Source organism: Hyperolius riggenbachi, chromosome 10 (assembly GCF_040937935.1).
Source record: "Hyperolius riggenbachi isolate aHypRig1 chromosome 10, aHypRig1.pri, whole genome shotgun sequence".
Classification (NCBI taxonomy): domain Eukaryota; kingdom Metazoa; phylum Chordata; class Amphibia; order Anura; family Hyperoliidae; genus Hyperolius; species Hyperolius riggenbachi.
Genome location: NC_090655.1, coordinates 280,044,887 through 280,067,392, shown reverse-complemented (window position 1 = coordinate 280,067,392; position 22,506 = coordinate 280,044,887). Strand labels below are relative to the sequence as shown.

General features: G+C 49.3%; 1 protein-coding gene across 2 annotated transcripts; it reads right to left on the bottom strand.

Moving 5' to 3' along the window:
* Positions 1 to 808: 808 nt before the first annotated feature.
* Positions 809 to 22,506, bottom strand: LOC137536545 (oocyte zinc finger protein XlCOF7.1-like). Of its 2 annotated transcripts, none has more exons than XM_068258781.1 (7): positions 22,466 to 22,506; positions 19,408 to 19,527; positions 18,935 to 19,069; positions 18,726 to 18,804; positions 15,797 to 15,894; positions 4,097 to 4,520; positions 809 to 2,324 (listed from the first exon to the last, which is right to left on the bottom strand). In XM_068258781.1, the coding sequence occupies exons 1-7, from the start codon at positions 22,478 to 22,480 to the stop codon at positions 1,384 to 1,386; spliced, it is 1,812 nt and encodes a 603-aa protein (XP_068114882.1). In that variant the 5' UTR covers positions 22,481 to 22,506; the 3' UTR covers positions 809 to 1,383. The 2 variants fall into 2 exon arrangements, with proteins under 2 accessions (XP_068114882.1, XP_068114883.1); XM_068258782.1 differs by lacking the exon at positions 22,466 to 22,506 and adding an exon at positions 20,017 to 20,085.

Below are 22,506 nucleotides of genomic sequence, written 5' to 3'. Positions count from 1 at the left end.
GCCTTCCTCTGGATCAGCAGGGATATGTGAGGGAGCAGGCTGGTGTTGTGCCTTCCTCTGGATCAGCAGGGATATGTGAGGGTGCAGGCTGGTGTTGTGCCTTCCTCTAGATCAGCAGGGATATGTGAGGGTGCAGGCTGGTGTTATGCCTTCCTCTGGATCAGCAGGGATATGTGAGGGTGCAGGCTGGTGTTGTGCCTTCCTCTGGATCAGCAGGGATATGTGAGGGAGCAGGCAGGTGCTGTGCCTTCCTCTGGATCAGCAGGGATGTGTGAGGGAGCAGGCAGGTGCTGTGCCTTCCTCTGGATCAGCAGGGATATGTGAGGGTGCAGGCTGGTGTTGTGCCTTCCTCTGGATCAGCAGGGATATGTGAGGGTGCAGGCTGGTGTTGTGCCTTCCTCTGGATCAGCAGGGATATGTGAGTGAGCAGGCTGGTGTTGTGCCTTCCTCTGGATCAGCAGGGATATGTGAGGGTGCAGGCTGGTGTTGTGCCTTCCTCTGGATCAGCAGGGATATGTGAGGGAGCAGGCTGGTGTTGTGCCTTCCTCTGGATCAGCAGGGATATGTGAGGGTGCAGGCTGGTGTTGTGCCTTCCTCTGGATCAGCAGGGATATGTGAGGGAGCAGGCTGGTGTAGTACTTTATTTTCTGGCTGAACTCGATGGACGTATGTCTTTTTTCAACCCACATAACTATGTAACAAATAACTATATATGTTTTGTTATTAATCAAGGCGGCAGATTGAGTCATTTTTATGCAATCTTCATATGTTTTATTGTTTGGAAGTGTTAATTATAACATTCTGTAGCATTAATAACAGTGATTAATTGCTAGTTTTTGCAAAACTGATTGTGGTGGCGCAGAAGTCAACTTATTCATTAATTCCATCAACAAGACTGTCTCTCTGTATCTGGAGAAGATAAGACCGATATTCATTTTACTTTTATCGTGAATTATAATCCATAAAGTAACAAAATCACAATTATTCTTAATCAAAAGTGGCTCGTTCTTCCTAACCACCCCCTCTTTACATCCCTCTTCACAGAGGACCTAGAAAAACAAATAAACAAGGTGAGACTATGGAAAATATAAAGAAACTTCATATCTTTCTCCGAGTCATTCAATGCACAAAGCAGGAGCTCTTGTTACTCAGTTTTTACAACTGAACTAATCCACTAACCAACAGCAAACTTGGCCCCTCCCATATATGTCTGTTAGGAACACAGATAATTAACTTGCACATGCCAGTAATACCTGCAATGCACAGAGCTGTACTGAAAGGTGTTATTTCACTTTAAGAGTCCAGACTTTACACATTTTTAGCACAGTGACTTCTCTTTAGGGTGGGTAATTTCAGTCTAGTATTTCCATCACTTTGAACGCTTCAGCAGCCAATCAGCTGTGAGGACTGGGCTGTATTCTTGGGTATGTGAGTCTTCTGATGATTTGTGAGGGCAGACTTCTGTGTGAAACATTTCCCACACTCAGAACACCTGTAGGAACTGTCGCCGCTGTGAAGTCGCTTATGTGTGAGTAAAGCTCCTTTGCGTGCAAAACATTTCCCACACTCAGGACACGAGTGAGGCTTCTCCCCTGTGTGTGTTTTCTGGTGTCTCAAAAGTTCGGACTTAAATGTATAACATTTCTCACACTCTAAACACGGATATGGCTTCTCCACTTTGTGAGTAAACTGATGTCTCAGAAAACTGGTTTTCAGCTGAAAACATTTCCCACACTCAGAACATGAATATGGCTTTATCTGTATGTGAATCTGTTGATGTTTCCGGAGACTGCATTTAAGTTGAAAGTATTTCCCACACTCAGGACATGAAAATGGCTTTTCTCCTGTGTGAGAGCGCTGATGCTCCCTCAGCTTAGCTTTTACAGTGTAGCCTTTCCCACACTCAGAACATACAAATGGCTTCTCTCCTGTGTGAAACCTCTGATGGCTTACGAGTTCTGACTGGCATCGAACGCCTGCCCCACACTCTGAACAGATGTACGTTTTCGTGCGTCCGCGCCTATCCGGCTTCTGGCTTGGGTGAGATCTTTGATGCTTCTGAAGGTCTGATTTACAATCAAAACATTTCCCACACTCAGAACAGGGAAATCCCTTCTCCAGCTGAGGACTGGCATGAGACGGCCCGGCGTGGGACCCCCCAGGGGGAGGGGAGGGTCTCCCTCTGCTGTGACCTCCTGGATGGACAGTGGGTATGTGAGGGACTTCATGAGAAGAATCATCTGTGAGATCGTCATCGGTCATTGTACGGTCTAGGGAGTCGGAGGGAGGAGTCTCTGAGGGGTTCCCGATGCCTGGACTCGAAGCTGCACATAGAAAATCATCATCACTTTCTGTTAAAAGCATCTGAGAAGAACAATAGTGATCAGCCTGAAAAAGAACCGCAGACCACAATAGCAAGAATAAGCACAGCAGACAATCAGTCATTGGACTGAGAACGTTATATAAGATAATCTTGGAGTGGGAGGGAGAGGGGGTATATGCCTGGCAGGGAGAAACTAGTGTAGGGTGGTGTTGCAATGCAGTCATCCGTTAGCACTATTAAATACTTTCTGAGCTCCCTGGCGCTTACCGTACTAGATCACAAGTGCAGCATATTACACCAGGCAATTTGCAGTGCTGCATATGTCCTGCACATTATATCCCTAAATATAAATCACTGTTCATCATTATTTAGTGCTGTCAGTAGTGGGGATTATTCTACAATATTATCAACACAGCTTGTAACAAATATAGGCAGCAAGTGGCGGCCACTCTGGATGTGACCGTAATGCGGGACACGCAAATGACCACACAACAATCACTGTAATAAGCTCTAAACAAATGAAGCAGGGTTGATCTGAAAACAAAGTAAAGAGAAGGAACATTCATCCAAGTGTTACCAGCCTGTAATAAGCTGATAATGGTCACTGTACATTACTGTACACAGATTGGTCACAGTAGGGGTGACTTAGTGTTACCGGCCTGTAATAAGCTGATAATGGTCACTGTACATTACTGTACACAGATTGGTCACAGTAGGGGTGACTTAGTGTTACCGGCCTGTAATAAGCTGATAATGGTCACTGTACATTACTGTGCACAGATTGGTCACAGTAGGGAATGACTTAGTGTTACCGGCCTGTAATAAGCTGATAATGGACATTGTACATTACTGTACACAGATTGGTCACAGTAGGGGTGACTCAGTGTTACTGGCTTGTAATAAGCTGATAATGGTCATTGTACATTACTGTACACAGATTGGTCACAGTAGGGGTGACTTAGTGTTACCGGCCTGTAATAAGCTGATAATGGTCACTGTACATTACTGTACCCAGATTAGTCACAGTAGGGGTGACTTAATGTTACTGGCCTGTAATTAGCTGATAATGGTCACTGTACATTACTGTACACAGATTGGTCACAGTAGGGGTGACTTAGTGTTACCGGCCTGTAATAAGCTGATAATGGTCACTGTGCATTACTGTACACAGATTGGTCACAGTAGGGGTGACTTAGTGTTACCGGCCTGTAATAAGCTGATAATGGACACTGTGCATTACTGTACACAGATTGGTCACAGTAGGGGTAACTTAGTGTTACCGGCCTGTAATAAGCTGATAATGGTCACTGTACATTACTGTACACAGATTGGTCACAGTAGGGGTGACTTAATGTTACTGGCCTGTAATAAGCTGATAATGGTCACTGTACATTACTGTAGACAGATTGGTCACAGTAGGGGTGACTTAGTGTTACTGGCCTGTAATAAGCTGATAATGGTCACTGCACATTACTGTACACAGATTGGTCACAGTAGGGGTGACTTAGTGTTACCGGCCTGTAATAAGCTGATAATGGTCACTGTACATTACTGTACACAGATTGGTCACAGTGGGGGGTGACTTAGTGTTACTGGCCTGTAATAAGCTGATAATGGTCACTGTACATTACTGTACATAGATTGGTCACAGTAGGTGTGACTTAGTTTTACTGGCCTTAATTTAACATAAAGGACATTGATAATTATAAGTTTAGTACAGGCTTTCCATAAAAAAAATGTTTAAAATGATATAAAAAAAATGTAAATACCAACCTATGCTGATCTCTGTAAGAATGTCCTCCTCTTTAATTGTCCTTATGTCACCCTCCTCCATAGACTGCTGATCACTCCTCACATCCATCTCGTCTTCTTCCACTTTAATTATCCCCATTATGTCACCCTCCAATGCAAACTGCTGATCACTCCTCACATACACCTCTTCTTCTTCCTCTTTAATTGTCCTCATCATGTCACCCTTCTCCATAGACTGCTGATCACTCCTCACATATGTCTCTTCTTCTCCCTCTTTACTTGTCCCCATCAAGCTACCCTCCACCATAGACTGCTGATCACTCCTCACATACGTCTCTTCTTCTTCCTCTTTACTTGTCCTCATCATGTCACCCTCCTCCATAGACTGCTGATCACTCCTCACATATGATTCTTGCTCTTTAATCCCAGATTTTAGTTCTTCACCCTAAAGACATACAATGTCAGACAATTACATAGGCACTAATTAAACAAGCACACAGGAGCTGCGCAATGTTTATGTTACATGATAAAAGCACTGCTTGGCTGTGAGTTATTAGCAAAACCCCTGCTTCCTGCAGCTTCTATTTATAGGACTCCCAAAGCAAGGAAATACTGTAAATCTCTCTTTAGTTACCTGGGCTTCTTACAGTCCCCTAGAAGTCCTTTGGGCCCCTTGCCTCGTTAATCGGATGCACATCATGAAGACGCACTACTACAGCACAGGCGAAGTACGCTCCCGGTGACATGGACGTGTTCACCCACAATTAGATCGATGGTACTTACAGGCAGCCAGCGGGATTTCGGGGAGCACTGGAGCTTCAGCAAGGGACCCAAAGAACGGCTAATGGCGGGAATAAACCCCAGATTGATTTCTTCACCTTGGGAATGCTTTAAGGATGGGCAGAAACACTGAACTGCATTTTTTTGGATTTGGTTCCGATTTTTCCAAAACAGTCTCTAATTTTTCCGTTCAACTTTCGGCTTTTTGCATGGGAGTCTACAATGCTGACTTTCTGAGTTAATTGTGAAACTCGCAAAACATCATCACCAGATCTGACAACATACATTTACACAGACTGGAAAACCGGACAGCTTGGGGGTCCCCTCCCCCCAGCTCCGATAACCCCTTATCCCCATGGAAGCTGGTATTCCCCAGGCAATATAAAGCCTCCCAACATGGGGCTCCACCTCCGGAGCAGTACCAGCCTACAGGGCTCATAAGATTGAGGGGTGCTCTGCAGGAGGGGAGAACTGCATTATGCTGATAAGGAACTTATTGGACAGTTAATGCCAAATCTGGACATTGATGACACCAAGATTGCTGCCAGGACTCCCCTAATCTGCTGTCTGGATCAGAATAATCCTGAAGGCCATCTTTATGATGTCAGTGGCTGAATATGTCTCTTATTGGCTACAGGAAATTATTGGTTTAATGCGGTGCTAGTGCGACGAGTGAATACCAGCATTCATTCAATCAAAATCTAAGAGAAGATTACCATGAGTTCATTAAAGCATAATTCCCCAACCATGTCCTCAGGGCCCACCAACAGTACATGTTTTGCAGAAAACCACAAACATTCACAGGTGAGGTAATTAACATCTCAGCAGAGCTGATTAACTACCTATGTGGATTTCCACAAAACATGCACTGTTGGTGGGCCCTGAGGACAAGGTTGGGGAGCCCTGCATTAAAGTATACCTGTAGGCCAGCCTTGGAAAAAAGTTCCATACTAACCTATGTAGAGGGAAGGCTCTGGATCCCACAGAGCCTTCTCAATCCTCTCTGCATGCCCTCATTCCACTGCTGCCCCCCCCCCCCCATGTAGTGTCTCAGAAGGCTACGGCAGTACTCTGGTCTCCTCAGAAGGCTACAGCAGTACTCGGGTCTTCTCAGAATGCTACGGCAGTACTCGGGTCTCCTCAGAAGGCTACAGCAGTACTCGGGTCTCCTCAGAAGGCTACAGCAGTACTCGGGTCTCCTCAGAGGCTACAGCAGTACTCGGGTCACCTTAGAAGGCTACGGCAGTACTCGGGTCTCCTCAGAAGGCTACAGCAGTACTCGGGTCTCCTCAGAAGGCTACAGCAGTACTCGGGTCTTCTCAGAATGCTACGGCAGTACTCGGGTCTCCTCAGAAGGCTACAGCAGTACTCGGGTCTCCTCAGAAGGCTACAGCAGTACTCGGGTCTCCTCAGAGGCTACAGCAGTACTCGGGTCACCTTAGAAGGCTACGGCAGTACTCAGGTCTCCTCAGAAGGCTACGGCAGTACTCGGGTCACCTCAGAATGCTACGGCAGTACTCGGGTCTCCTCAGAAGGCTACAGCAGTACTCGGGTCTCCTCAGAAGGCTACAGCAGTACTCGGGTCTCCTCAAAAGGCTACAGCAGTACTCGGGTCTCCTCAGAAGGCTACAGCAGTACTCGGGTCTCCTCAGAAGGCTACAGCAGTACTCCGGTCTTCTCAGAAGGCTACAGCAGTACTCGGGTCTCCTCAGAAGGCTACGGCAGTACTCCGGTCTCCTCAGAAGGCTACGGCAGTACTCAGGTCTCCTCAGAAGGCTACGGCAGTACTCGGGTCTCCTCAAAAGGCTACAGCAGTACTCGGGTCTCCTCAGAAGGCTACAGCAGTACTCGGGTCTCCTCAGAAGGCTACAGCAGTACTCCGGTCTTCTCAGAAGGCTACAGCAGTACTCGGGTCTCCTCAGAAGGCTACGGCAGTACTCCGGTCTCCTCAGAAGGCTACGGCAGTACTCAGGTCTCCTCAGAAGGCTACAGCAGTACTCCGGTCTCCTCAGAGGCTACAGCAGTATTCAGGTCTCCTCAGAAAGCTACAGCAGTCCTCGGGTCTCCTCAGAAGGCTACGGCAGTACTCCGGTCTCCTCAGAAGGCTACGGCAGTACTCAGGTCTCCTCAGAAGGCTACAGCAGTACTCCGGTCTCCTCAGAGGCTACAGCAGTATTCAGGTCTCCTCAGAAAGCTACAGCAGTCCTCGGGTCTCCTCAGAAGGCTACGGCAGTACTCGGGTCTCCTCAGAAGGCTACGGCAGTACTCGGGTCTCCTCAGAAGGCTACGGCAGTACTCGGGTCTCCTCAGAAGGCTACGGCAGTACTCGGGTCTCCTCAGAAGGCTACGGCAGTACTCGGGTCTCCTCAGAAGGCTACGGCAGTACTCGGGTCTCCTCAGAAGGCTACGGCAGTACTCGGGTCTCCTCAGAAGGCTACGGCAGTACTCGGGTCTCCTCAGAAGGCTACGGCAGTACTCGGGTCTCCTCAGAAGGCTACGGCAGTACTCGGGTCTCCTCAGAAGGCTACGGCAGTACTCGGGTCTCCTCAGAAGGCTACGGCAGTACTCGGGTCTCCTCAGAAGGCTACGGCAGTACTCGGGTCACCTCAGAAGGCTACGGCAGTACTCGGGTCTCCTCAGAAGGCTACGGCAGCACTCGGGTCTCCTCAGAAGGCTACGGCAGCACTCGGGTCACCTCAGAAGGCTACGGCAGTACTCGGGTCTCCTCAGAAGGCTACGGCAGTACTCGGGTCTCCTCAGAAGGCTACGGCAGTACTCGGGTCACTTCAGAAGGCTACGGCAGTACTCGGGTCTCCTCAGAAGGCTACGGCAGTACTCGGTCTCCTCAGAAGGCTACGGCAGTACTCGGGTCTCCTCAGAAGGCTACAGCAGTACTCGGGTCTCCTCAGAAGGCTACAGCAGTACTCGGGTCACCTCAGAAGGCTACGGCAGTACTCGGGTCTCCTCAGAAGGCTACAGCAGTACTCGGGTCACCTCAGAAGGCTACAGCAGTACTCGGGTCTCCTCAGAAGGCTACAGCAGCACTCAGGTCTCCTCGGAAGGCTACAACAATAGTCAGGTCTTCTCAGAAGTAATTTCAAGGAGACCTGAAGATGCTGCCGGTGTGACATTTGAACAGGGGCCCGAGGGTGGAATATGGGGTTGCAGAGAGGATTGGGAAAGTTCTAAGGGATCCAGAGCCGTCTCCATTGTAGAGCAACTGATGAGGGGTTGTAGTTATCCTTTTACAAAGGTGAATATTTGGGATTTACGAATGATGTGAGCTTCCTTCTTCCTTTTAAACCTTTGTCATAATGTGTAACGGTTACCAATGTGCCCACACACCCATCTCACCGGAGGACAGATGGATGTCTGGGGACCACCGTGATATGAAAGGGGGGTTCCAGATAGCACCATAAGCCCCTCCCCCAGGATGAGCCCTTTCTCAATAACCCTCTGAATGTTTGCATGAATATGTACAGAACTTTCACAAAGATGTTAGACGTTTTTCCATTACAGTATAATCTCATTATAATGAACTTGGGTACAGTAAACATTTGGGTATAGTAAACTACTTCTCCAGGTCCCGGCCAATCTTCATTATAAATCTATGGGAGCAACGCCTGGTATAGTAAACTCTGATATAATAAAACTTCTGTTACAGTAAACATGTTTTTTGGACCTTAAGTGATGCTGACTCTGGATATAGTAAAAAGTGGGTGTGGCATGCATCAATGTCAGTGGGCGGTGCATGTGTCATATGTCAGTGGGCGGTGCATGTGTCATATGTCAGTGGGCGGTGCATGCGTCATGTCAGTGGGCGGTGCATGCGTCATGTCAGTGGGCGGTGCATGCGTCATGTCAGTGGGCGGTGCATGCGTCATATGTCAGTGGGCGGTGCATGCGTCATATGTCAGTGGGCGGTGCATGTGTCATATGTCAGTGGGCGGTGCATGCGTCATATGTCAATGGGCGGTGCATGCGTCATATGTCAATGGGCGGTGCATGCGTCATATGTCAATGGGCGGTGCATGCGTCATATGTCAGTGGGCGGTGCATGCGTCATATGTCAGTGGGCGGTGCATGCGTCATATGTCAGTGGATGGTGCATGCGTCATATGTCAGTGGATGGTGCATGTGTCATATGTCAGTGGGCGGTGCATGTGTCATGTCAGTGGGCGGTGCATGCATCATATGTCAGTGGGCGGTGCATGTGTCATATGTCAGTGGGCGGTGCATGCGTCATATGTCACTGGGCGGTGCATGCATTATATGTCAGTGGGCGGTGCATGTGTCATATGTCAGTGGGCGGTGCATGTGTCATATGTCAGTGGGCGGTGCATGCGTCATATGTCAGTGGGCGGTGCATGTGTCATATGTCAGTGGGCGGTGCATGTGTCATATGTCAGTGGGCGGTGCATGCGTCATATGTCAGTGGGCGGTGCATGTGTCATATGTCAGTGGATGGTGCATGCGACATATGTCAGTGGATGGTGCATGCGACATATGTCAGTGGGCGGTGCATGCATCATATGTCAGTGGGCGGTGCATGCGTCATATGTCAATGGGCGGTATATGCGGCATATGTCAGTGGGCGGGGCATGAGGCATATGTCAGTGGGCGGTGCATGCGGCATATGTCAGTGGACGGCGCATGCGGCATATGTCAGTGTGAAAACCATGGTCTGCTGCTCTCTTCAGGCTGGTTGCAGGCGAGTTGATGCCTTATAGCATTTATCATGATTGGCTGCATTTTGAAGAGGGGCTTCATGATTGGATCAAGTGTAAGCAGTAAGTTTTGCAGGACATGTGCTGAAAGTCCCACCCATGGAGGTATCGGAGCCACTCACAGGAATCAAGTGGCTGCCTCTATTCAGTGATGGCTCCAATGGGAGGACAGAGCTGCTCCTGTGCATCAGAGAATGTACCAGGGCATGCTGGGCCATTTCTAGGACAAGTGCTTGTACTGTACCTCCAATGGGAGGACAGAGCTGCTCCTGTGCATCAGAGAATGTACCAGGGCATGCTGGGATATTTCTAGGACAAGTGCTTGTACTATACCTCCAATGGGAGGTCAGAGCTGCTCCTGTGCAGTAGAGAACGCACCAGGGCATGCTGGGCCATTTCTAGGACAAGCACTTGTACTGTACCTCCAGAATCAGAATCAGTTTATTCGCCGAGTACGACAGGCATCGCACCCGGAATTTTTTGTGGTACACACGGCAATTGGAGGACAGAGCTGGTCCTGTGCAGCAGAGAATGCACCAGGGCATGCTGGGATATTTCTAGGACAAGTGCTTGTACTGTACCTCTAATGGTAGGACAGAGCTGCTCCTGTGCAGCAGAGAATGTACCAGGGCATGCTGGGCCATTTCTAGGACAAGTGCTTGTACTGTACCTCCAATGGGAGGACAGAGCTGCTCCTGTGCAGCAGAGAGTGTACCAGGGCATGCTGGGCCATTTCTAGGACAAGTGCTTGTACTGTATCTCCAATGAGAGGACAGAGCTGCTCCTGTTCAGCAGAGAATGTACCAGGGCATGCTGGACCATTTCTAGGACAAGTGCTTGTACTGTATCTCCAATGGGAGGACAGAGCTGCTCCTGTGCAGCAGGGAATGTACCAGGGCACGCTGGGCCATTTCTAGGACAAGTGCTTGTACTGTATCTCCAATGGGAGGACAGAGCTGCTTCTGTGCAGCAGAGAATGTACCAGGGCATGCTGGGATATTTCTAGGACAAGTGCTTGTACTGTACCTCCAATAGGAGGACAACGCTGCTCCTGTGCAGCAGAGAATGTACCAGGGCATGCTGGGCCATTTCTAGGACAAGTGCTTGTACTGTACCTCCAATGGGAGGACAGAGCTGCTCTTGTGCAGCAGGGAATGTACCAGGGCATGTTGGGATATTTCTAGGACAAGTGCTTGTACTGTACCTCCAATGGGAGGACAGAGCTGCTCCTGTTGCGGCAGAGAATGTACCAGGGCATGCTGGGCCATTTCTAGGACAAGTGCTTGTACTGTACCTCCAATGGGAGGGCAGAGCTGCTCCTGTGCAGCAGAGAATGTACCAGGGCATGCTGGGCCATTTCTAGGACAAGTGCTTGTACTGTACCTCCAATGGGAGGGCAGAGCTGCTCCTGTGCAGCAGAGAATGTACCAGGGCATGCTGGGCCATTTCTAGGAGAAGTGCTTGTACTGTACCTCCAATGGGAAAACAGAGCTGCTCCTGTGCAGCAGAGAGTGTACCAAGGCATGCTGGGCCATTTCTAGGACAAGTGCTTGTACTGTACCTCCAATGGGAGGACAGAGCTGCTCCTGTGCAGCAGAGAGTGTACCGAGGCATGCTGGGCCATTTCTAGGACAAGTGCTTGTACTGTACCTCCAATGGGAGGACAGAGCTGCTCCTGTGCAGCAGGGAATGTACCAGGGCATGCTGGGATATTTCTAGGACAAGTGCTTGTACTGTACCTCCAATGGGAGGACATAGCTGCTCCTGTGCAGCAGAGAATGTACCAGGGCATGCTGGGCCATTTCTAGGACAAGTGCTTGTACTGTACCTCCAATGGGAGGACAGAGCTGCTCCTGTGCAGCAGAGAATGTACCAGGGCATGCTGGGCCATTTCTAGGACAAGTGCTTGTACTGTACCTCCAATGGGAGGGCAGAACTGCTCCTGTGCAGCAGAGAATGTACCAGGGCATGCTGGGCCATTTCTAGGAGAAGTGCTTGTACTGTACCTCCAATGGGAGGACAGAGCTGCTCCTGTGCAGCAGGGAATGTACCAGGGCATGCTGGGATATTTCTAGGACAAGTGCTTGTACTGTACCTCCAATGGGAGGACAGAGCTGCTCCTGTGCAGCAGGGAATGTACCAGGGCATGCTGGGATATTTCTAGGACAAGTGCTTGTACTGTACCTCCAATGGGAGAGCAGAGCTGCTCCTGTGCAGCAGAGAGTGTACCAGGGCATGCTGGGCCATTTCTAGGACAAGTGCTTGTACTGTACCTCCAAAGGGAGGGCAGAGCTGCTCCTGTGCAGCAGAGAGTGTACCAGGGCATGCTGGGCCATTTCTAGGACAAGTGCCTGTACTGTACCTCCAATGGGAAGGCAGAGCTGCTCCTGTGCAGCAGAGAATGTACCAGGGCATGCTGGGATATTTCTAGGACAAGTGCTTGTACTGTACCTCCAATGGGAGGACAGAGCTGCTCCTGTGCAGCAGGGAATGTACCAGGGCATGCTGGGATATTTCTAGGACAAGTGCTTGTACTGTACCTCCAATGGGAGGGCAGAGCTGCTCCTGTGCAGCAGAGAGTGTACCAGGGCATGCTGGGCCATTTCTAGGACAAGTGCTTGTACTGTACCTCCAAAGGGAGGGCAGAGCTGCTCCTGTGCAGCAGAGAGTGTACCAGGGCATGCTGGGCCATTTCTAGGACAAGTGCCTGTACTGTACCTCCAATGGGAAGGCAGAGCTGCTCCTGTGCAGCAGAGAATGTACCAGGGCATGCTGGGATATTTCTAGGACAGGTGCTTGTCCTGTGCCTCCAATGGGAGGACAGAGCTGCTCCTGTGCAGCAGAGGATGCACCAGGGCATGCTGGACCATTTCTAGGACAAGTGGTTGTACTGTACCTCCAATGGGAGGACAGAGCTGCTCCTGTGCAGCAGAGAATGTACCAGGGCATGCTGGGATATTTCTAGGACAAGTGCTTGTACTGTACCTCCAATGGGAGGACAGAGCTGGTCCTGCGCAGCAGAGGATGCACCAGGGCATGCTGGACCATTTCTAGGACAAGTGCTTGTACTGTACCTCCAATGGGAGGACAGAGCTGCTCCTGTGCAGCAGGGAATGCACCAGGGCATGCTGGGATATTTCTAGGACAAGTGCTTGTACTGTACCTCCAATGGGAGGACAGAGCTGCTCCTGTGCAGCAGAGAATGTACCAGGGCATGCTGGGCCATTTCTAGGACAAGTGCTTGTACTGTACCTCCAATGGGAGGACAGAGCTGCTCCTGTGCAGCAGAGAATGTACCAGGGCATGCTGGGCCATTTCTAGGACAAGTGCTTGTACTGTACCTCCAATGGGAGGACAGAGCTGCTCCTGTGCAGCAGGGAATGCACCAGGGCATGCTGGGATATTTCTAGGACAAGTGCTTGTACTGTACCTCCAATGGGAGGACAGAGCTGCTCCTGTGCAGCAGAGAATGTACCAGGGCATGCTGGGATATTTCTAGGACAAGTGCTTGTACTGTACCTCCAATGGGAGGACAGAGCTGGTCCTGTGCAGCAGAGAATGTACCAGGGCATGCTGGGATATTTCTAGGACAAGTGCTTGTACTGTACCTCCAATGGGAGAACAGAGCTGCTCCTGTGCAGCAGAGAATATACCAGGGCATGCTGGGATATTTCTAGGACAAGTGCTTGTACTGTACCTCCAATGGGAGAACAGAGCTGCTCCTGTGCAGCAGAGAATGTACCAGGGCATGCTGAGCCATTTCTAGGACAAGTGCTTGTACTGTACCTCCAATGGGAGAACAGAGCTGCTCCTGTGCAGCAGAGAATATACCAGGGCATGCTGGGCCATTTCTAGGACAAGTGCTTGTACTGTAACTCCAATGGGTGGACAGAGCTGCTCCTGTGCAGCAGAGAATATACCAGGGCATGCTGGGCCATTTCTAGGACAAGTGCTTGTACTGTACCTCCAATGGGAGGACAGAGCTGCTCCTGTGCAGCAGAGAATATACCAGGGCATGCTGGGCCATCTCTAGGACAAGTGCATGTACTGTACCTCCAATGGGAGGACAGAGCTGCTCCTGTGAAGCAGAGAATATACCAGGGCATGCTGGGCAATTTCTAGGACAAGTGCTTGTACTGTACCTCCAATGGGAGGACAGAGCTGCTCCTGTGCAGCAGAGAATGTACCAGGGCATGCTGGGCCATTTCTAGGACAAGTGCTTGTGCTGTTCCTCCAATGGGGGGACATAGTTAATCCTATGCAGCAGAGAATGTACCAGGGCATGCTGGGCCATTTCTAGGACAAGTGCTTGTACTGTACCTCCAATGGGAGGACAGAGCTGCTCCTGTGCAGCAGAGAATGTACCAGGGCATGCTGGGCCATTTCTAGGACAAGTGCTTGTACTGTACCTCTAATGGGAGGACAGAGCGCTGCTCCTGTGCAGCAGAGAATGTACCAGGGCATGCTGGGATATTTCTAGGACAAGTGCTTGTACTGTACCTCCAATGAGAGGACAGAGCTGCTCCTGTGCAGCAGAGAATGTACCAGGGCATGCTGGGATATTTCTAGGACAAGTGCTTGTACTGTACCTCCAATGTGAGGACAGAGCTGCTCCTGTGCAGCAGGGAATGTACCAGGGCATGCTGGGATATTTCTAGGACAAGTGCTTGTTCTGTACCTCCAATGGGAGGACAGAGCTGGTCCTGTCCAGCAGAGAATGCACCAGGGCATGCTGGGCCATTTCTAGGACAAGTGCTTGTACTGTACCTCCAATGGGAGGACAGAGCTGCTCCTGTGCAGCAGAGAATATACCAGGGCATGCTGGGCCATTTCTAGGATAATTTCTGATATAGTAAACCGCTATTCCTGGTCCATTGGAGTTTACTATAATGAAATTATACTGTAGAATGTTTTGGGGTTTTTCCACCAGTGTTGTTCCGACATACGCAGCAAAACTAATGATGATAACATGGAGACTATTTAGTCTGAAAGTTGCTGCCATTGATGTCTACAGAGATAAAACGTAACCCAAACTAATTTTTATTTCATTGCTGGTTCTCTGGCCCCCGGAATGCTGGAATCTGGCTGCTATTGTCCTATCATAATCCTTGAGGCTGTATTCACACTTAGATGTGTTGCGTTGAGTTGCGTTGTGCTGTTTTCAGTGGGATGCAGAAAGACGCATCTAAGTGTGAATCCAGCCTCAGGATAGGCTCCATGCACAGAAATCACGTATGGATTTTCCCACGTGTTTTTCCAGAGACCGCCCACATTCATATGTAGCAATGCGTTCGCATTTCTCCCCAGCACCACAATAACAAAGACAACGTGCTCCGTGTCTGTAACCTGATAAAATATTTCCACGCATGCAGCGCAAACGAAAAATCGCACGTCATGTGACCCGTCCAGTGATTGATGTTACGTGTGTTCCTGTGAAATTTAGGGTGTACCCTGCGTGAGAAACAGCATGCCGACAGCCTGAAAAGCTCCCCTGAAACATTCACTAATTACGGCTCAGATTTTGAGCAAAGGCTTTCATTCACTCACCAAGTTTCGGTTAACCACTTGAGGACCGCAGTGTTCAACCCCCCTAAAGACCTGGCCATTTTTCTTGAAATTGGCCACTGCAGCTTTAAGGCCAAGCTGCAGGGCCACACAACTCAGCACACAAGGTATTTCTCCCCTTTTCTCACCACCAACAGAGCTCTCTGCTGGTGGGATCTGATCGCTCCCCCACTTGTTTTTAATATTTATTTTATTATTTTTTATAATAAATTATTTTATTTTCATTCCCCCCCCCCCTGCTCCCTCCCTCCCGCCAATCAGCTTCAGCCTATGACAGTGGATCACTTCCGCAGTAACAGAGGGGACAGCGCTGCTGCAGATCGCACCACTGTACAGCATAATTAGACGGCGGTTTCTTTGTCTAACGATCTCCGAGCGCTGATCACCACTGACAGACGACTGAAGGCGGAGCAGAGCTCCCTCTTCCATGCGGAGATGCGCGTGTAGACTGCATGCGATCTCCTGCTAGCCCCATAGAAGGCCGTCCACGCCAATTGGCGTGGAGCGGTCGGCAAGTAGTTAAAAGTATCAGACATATTTTTGACTCATGAGATAAGTGAGCACTGAAGCCCCGCCTTACCACACTGCTGACTTTACTGACTCAAACCCATATGTTGTGTGGTCTCTGGTGACCTCCAGTCCAACCTACCTGATAATGCTGGGGAATGGTGGGATCTTCAAGTGGACAATCCCGGGAATAAAGAGGACCTGTACATCTCTCTGGTGGGTTTCTGTTACTGGATACATCTGTAGGAAACACACACACTAACTGAATACATTGTCTCTATGTGTTTATCAGATGATGAGGAATCTAGGTGGACGCTCTCTGGTGGGTTTCTGCTACTGGATACATCTGTAGGATGTTGTCTCTATGGGCTCGGTTCACAAAGCGGTGCTAACCCAGTTAGAGACTTTAGGCGTGACAACCTTTGCACCACACTGGTGAAAAGCCAGTTTAGGCGTGATAAGTTTAGGCATGATAAGTTTAGATAAGTTTAGATCGCGCACAAAGTCCCGCACGCAAAGCAGCGCCATTAAACTCTATGCAAAGTGCACCAGACTTTGCTAGCGCAAAACTTTTGATCAGCTGTGCACTACAGTGCTAACCCAGTTGGTTCTTAAACTTATCACTCCTAAACTTATCATGCCTGAACTTATCACACCTAAACTTATCATGCCTAAACTGAGTTTAGGCGTGATAAAGGGCTTTTCACCAGCTTGCTAACTGTTGGCACCGCTTTGTGAATCAGGCCCTATGTGTTTACCAAATGATAAGAGGATCTAGGTGGACGCTCCATGCTGCTTTCCAGTGGTGCTCGGATGGAGGTCATGATCCCGACTTGCCGTGATTTCACTACCATTTTTACGCTATCCGCCACGGGTATTTGTCGCCGTGGATCAATTTTTAATCACTAAAATCCGCTTCGGCAGATCGTGATTGCGTACATTCGAATGCATTCACGCTAGTGAAAACGGCGCAGAAGCCGTGGTTAACGGAAATGCGTAGAAATGGGCGGAAGTGACTTCCCTGGACAATCATAGGCCCCCAGCCAGGCCCTAGCAACCAATCATAGGAGGGGAGGCTATGCCCTCCCCTCCTGTATATAAAGCGGCGGCCATCATGAAAAGCTCCATCCTTGCTAGACTCTGGTACTGAGAGGATCATCTCCAGGCCCTCTCCAGGCAATTTTTTTTGTTTAAGTTGTAGCCCCTTATCACCTTAATAATCCATGCAATTTGGGGGATTGTAGCATGTACAGTGGGTTGCAAAAGTATTCGGCCCCCTTGAAGTTTTCCACATTTTGTCACATTACTGCCACAAACATGCATCAATTTTATTGGAATTCCCCATGAAAGACCAATACAAAGTGGTGTACATGTGAGAAGTGGATCGAAAATCATACATCATTCCGAACATTTTTTACAAATACATAACTGCAAAGTGGGGTGTGCGTAATTATTCCGCCCGAGTCAATACTTTGTAGAACCACCTTTTGCTGCAATTACAGATGCCAGTCTTTTAGGGTATGTCTCTACCAGCTTTGCACATCTACAGACTGAAATCCTTGCCCATTCTTCTTTGCAAAACAGCTCCAGCTCAGTCAGATTAGATGGACAGCGTTTGTGAACAGCAGTTTTCAGATCTTGCCACAGATTCTCGATTGGATTTAGATCTGGACTTTGACTGGGCCATTCTAACACATAGATATGTTTTGTTTTAAACCATTCCATTGTTGCCCTGGCTTTATGTTTAGGGTCATTGTCCTGCTGGAAGGTGAACCTCCGCCCCAGTCTCAAGTCTTTTGCAGTCTCCAAGAGGTTTTCTTCCAAGTTTGCCCTGTATTTGGCTCCATCCATCTTCCCATCAACTCTGACCAGCTTCTCTGTCCCTGCTGAAGAGATGCACCCCCCGAGCATGATGCTGCCACCACCATATTAGACAGTGGGGATGGTGTGTTCAGTGTGATGTGCAGTGTTAGTTTTCTGCCACACATAGCGTTTTGCATTTTGGTCAAAAAGTTCCATTTTGGTCTCATCTGACCAGAGCACCTTCTTCCACATGGTTGCTGTGTCCCCCACATGGCTTGTGGCAAACTGCAAATGGGACTTCTTATGCTTTTCTGGTAACAATGGCTTTCTTCTTGCCACACTTCAATAAAGGCCAACTTTGTGCAGTGCACGACTAATAGTTGTCCTATGGACAGAGTCTCCCACCTGAGCTGTAGATCTCTGCAGCTCGTCCAGAGTCACCATGGGCCTCTTGACTGCATTTCTGATCAGCGCTCTCCTTGTTCGGCCTGTGAGTTTAGGTGGATGGCCTTGTCTTGGTAGGTTTACAGTTGTGCCATACTCCTTCCATTTCTGAATGATCGCTTGAACAGTGCTCCATGGGATGTTCAAGGCTTTGGAAATCTTTTTGTAGCCTAAACCTGCTTTAAATTTCTCAATAACTTTATCCCTGACCTGTCGGGTGTGTTCTTTGGACTTCATGGTGTTGTTGCTCCCAAGATTCTCTTAGACAACCTCTGAGGCCCTCACAGAGCAGCTGTATTTGTACTGACATTAGATCACACACAGGTGCACTCTATTTAGTCATTAGCACTCATCAGGCAATGTCTATAGGCAACTGACTGCACTCAGATCAAAGGGGGCTGAATAATTACGCACACGCCACTTTGCAGTTATTGATTTGTAAAAAATGTTTGGAATCATGTATGATTTTTGATCCACTTCTCACATGAACACCACTTTGTGTTGGTCTTTCACGTGGAATTCCAATAAAATTGATTCATGTTTGTGGCAGTAATGTGACAAAATGTGGAAAACTTCAAGGGGGCCGAATACTTTTGCAAGCCACTGTATGTGGGCTTTGCTATTAACGTTAAAAGAAAATCCGGATCCGGCCATGATTCCATCATCCACAGCCGAAAATCCGCATCGTGGCGTGGACGCATATCAAAATCCGGAGCCAATGGGATTTTTTTTCGGAAACTGTCTTTGTTGCTGAATTCGTGGATCGGGACATCCGAGCATCACTGCTGCTCTCTCCTTTACAAGAAATGAAAGTTTCCTCTTACCCGGTGATGTGAGGGGCGGCTGATTTTCCATCATGGCGTCCTTGCAGAGGTCCTGGTGTCCTTCTATATACAGCCTTTCCTGCAATGAGAAGCAGACAGTGACATCCTGACACCTTATGGGAACCTGACGAACATAATGATACAGTCATCACCCAGACACACCCTTTGGTGTTACTGGATAATGTCCCATAATTCCCAGCACCGCTCACCTCTCCTGTCAGCAGCTCCATCATCTTCCTGGTGATTTCCAGAATCTTCTCCTTGTTGTGTCTCTTAGATTTTAGGGTGTGAGGTGGGGGCACCGGGATGGTCACATGATCACCAGACTTCGTTGGAGGAGAATTCTGTATGGAGAGAACAGTAATGCCACATAACTTCCCAGAACCCCTCTCACCTCTCTGGTCACCTGTGTGTTTTATTAATAGAGATTAGTAGCGTCATGTGACCTCCCAGAACCCCTCTCACCTCTCCGGTAACCTGTGTGTTTTATTAATAGAGATTAGTAGCGTCATGTGACCTCCCAGAATCCCCCTCACCTCTCTGGTCACCTGTGTGTTTTATTAATAGAGATAAGAGTGATGTCATGTGACCTCCCAGAATCCTCCTCACCTCTCTGGTCACCTGTGTGTTTTATTAATAGAGATAAGAGTGATGTCATGTGACCTCCCAGAATCCTCCTCACCTCTCCAGTCAGCAGATAGATGATCTCCAAGGCAAGGTGGAATATCTTCTCGGTCATGTGACTCTGGTCCTCCTCCATCCTCAGGGATGTGGTCATGTGATCCATACAGGACACTCCTCTCTATGGAGAGATAGCAAGTGCAATATGATCTCTGTGGCAGAGAGGTGGTCCCTGGGGCACGATGGAGGCCTGTTTGTCATGTTACCCTCCAGTGCCCCCCATAGCTGCCATTTCCTGGGGGCTCCTGTGTCAGGCAAGGCAGGCTAGGGTAGAATATGGAGCTGATTTATGGCCGTCATGTTCCCATCTGCTTCCCTCTCCATCTGGCTCCTCTGTCCTTCCACATCCGCTGCCGCCATTCCTGCAACATTACAGCAGCAGCGGGAGATAGATGAGGGTACGAGAGGAACCCTGACCTCTGCTCTGCTCAATCCCTATACATTCCATCTGTTCAGAGTGTGTACCTGGAGGCAGGGCCGGGATTACCATAAGGCACTGTAGGCATGTGCCTACAGGCGCCTGATAGTGGAAAGAGGGCTCACTCCCCTCCCTGAGTGCCTCCCACCCTATGCAGAGTCCTGATGAGAGTGTAAATAAGAGGTTACTCACCCTGCTCTCAGCATTCCACTAATAAGATCTCCCTTCAGTCAGAGGCACCACTAGCTACTTAATATTGAGGGTACTTATGGCTGCCTAATACTAAGGAACACCTGTAGCAACCTATGACAGGCAAGGGAAGTAAGGGAGAAGTGACAGCTGGGCCAGCCAGCACACTTGCGGTGAAGTTTGGTGGGGGGTTGTAGGTTCATGGAGGGCGGAGTCTAGGGTGACAGGACATCTGTGCCTACAGGCTCCAGTGAGGTAAATCCGGGCCTGCCTGGAGGATGTCTGCATATGATGTCATATCCTCCTCCCTCAGCTGGTCACATCCTGTGGGAGCATCCCAAAAGTCAGAGAGCCCAACCCATGGGAGTGGCCACTAATTTATGCATGCCTCCACCCTTACACCTCACTAATGTTCCCCTCCAATACACTTTAATTCACCCTGCCCTATTAAAATAATCCCCCCGCTGCTCATGCATACCCATGTTTGAACTAATCTCCCCACTTCTCCTCCATACCCCCCTCCCCCTCTCCGTGAGGTGGTGGGCGGCACCAGCGAGTGAGGCAAGCCACACGTGCATCAACTAGTCCAGGTGGAAGGCCGGTTTGCTTGAGGAGGCTCAGGAGGTCAGGGAAAAAAGGGGAGAGGGAGTATAACCTGACTAGTAACCACTAGCCAGGCAGTGAGTGACCCATGGTGCCGGGCTAACTTCCGGCAGAGGCGGCATTAAAGTTTTCGGGGCCTCAGGCAAGTGTCATATGCTGGGCCAAAAGCCACAGAATAGTTGTTCCAAGTATAGGCAGCGAGCTATTGGTGCCCCCAGTATAGGTAGCCAAGTATAGTTGCACCCAGTTTAGGTAGCCTACTATAGGTGCCCCCAGTATAGTTAGCAAGTTATAGGTGCCCCCAGTATAGGTAGCCAAGTATGGTTGCACCCAGTATAGATAGCCAGGTCTATAGGTACCCCCATTATAGCCAAGTATAAATGCCCCCAGTACAGGTAGCAAGTTATAGGTGCCCCCAGTATAGGTAGCCAGCTACAGTTGCCCCCATTATACCGGTAGGTAGCAAGCTATAGGTGCCCCAGTATAGGTAGCAAGCTATAGGTGCCCCAGTATAGGTAGACAGCTCTAGATGCCCACAGTATAGGCAGCCAGGTATAGGTGCCCCCAGTACAGGTAGCAAGCTATAGGTGCCCCAGTATAGGTAGCAAGCTATAGGTGCCCCAGTATAGGTAGACAGCTCTAGATGCCCACAGTATAGGCAGCCAGGTATAGGTGCCCCCAGTACAGGTAGCAAGTTATAGGTGCCCCCAGTATAGGTAGCCAGCTACAGTTGCCCCCATTATACCGGTAGGTAGCAAGCTATAGGTGCCCCAGTATAGGTAGCAAGCTATAGGTGCCCCAGTATAGGTAGACAGCTCTAGATGCCCACAGTATAGGCAGCCAGGTATAGGTGCCCCCAGTACAGGTAGCAAGTTATAGGTGCCCCCAGTATAGGTAGCCAGCTACAGTTGCCCCCATTATACCGGTAGGTAGCAAGCTATAGGTGCCCCAGTATAGGTAGCAAGCTATAGGTGCCCCAGTATAGGTAGACAGCTCTAGATGCCCACAGTATAGGCAGCCAGGTATAGGTGCCCCCAGTACAGGTAGCAAGTTATAGGTGCCCCCAGTATAGGTAGCCAGCTACAGTTGCCCCCATTATACCGGTAGGTAGCAAGCTATAGGTGCCCCAGTATAGGTAGCAAGCTATAGGTGCCCCAGTATAGGTAGACAGCTCTAGATGCCCACAGTATAGGCAGCCAGGTATAGGTGCCCCCAGTACAGGTAGCAAGTTATAGGTGCCCCCAGTTTAGCAGACCAGATCAGCGGCGCACAGAGCTCCCTCCTACGGAGAAAGCGGAAGGGGGTCTCCAGGTGAGGGAGGGGGAGTCGGCTCCCCGCTGCTGTGCCTGCTGCTCCTCCTTCCGGTGCTGCTTCCCCTCCAGTTCCCATTTACAGACACGGACATTTTCCTTACGGAATTTGCGGGCCACTAATTTTGATGTTAAATTTATGGAAAGTCCGTAAATTTACATACAGTTGGCAACACGGCCCAGGGCCATACCCATTGTCTGTACTAATCCCCCCACTACTCTGTACTAATCTACTCACTGCAGACTATTCCACAACCTGAGTAATGGCAATGCCCAATGGGCAGACCACTGCTTTTATATAACAAATAATAATCACACACTATTAGCACTGCCTCTGAGACAGGAAACCTGGGATTGAATGTCACCTCTTCCTGTTCAGTAAGCCAGCACCTCTTCAGTAATGTAATTAGTTCTTGGGCAAGACTCCCTAACACTGCTACTGCCTATAGAGCGCCCCCTAGTGGCTGCAGCTCCGGCACTTTGAGTCCGACAGGAGAAAATTGCAATAAATGTTGGAATTATTTACAATTTACAATTACCTCTGCAGCAGCCATGTCCAGCAGACTCCTCTCCTCGCCCT

Bases quoted from the DNA above. Each gene is read 5' to 3' on its own strand.
- LOC137536545 (XM_068258781.1), bottom strand. The intron at 19,070-19,407 runs GTGAGGAGGATT...CTCTCCATACAG, and splicing joins TCTATCTGCTGACTGGAGAG to AATTCTCCTCCAACGAAGTC. The intron at 2,325-4,096 runs GTTGGTATTTAC...TTCTATGTGCAG, and splicing joins TCTTACAGAGATCAGCATAG to CTTCGAGTCCAGGCATCGGG.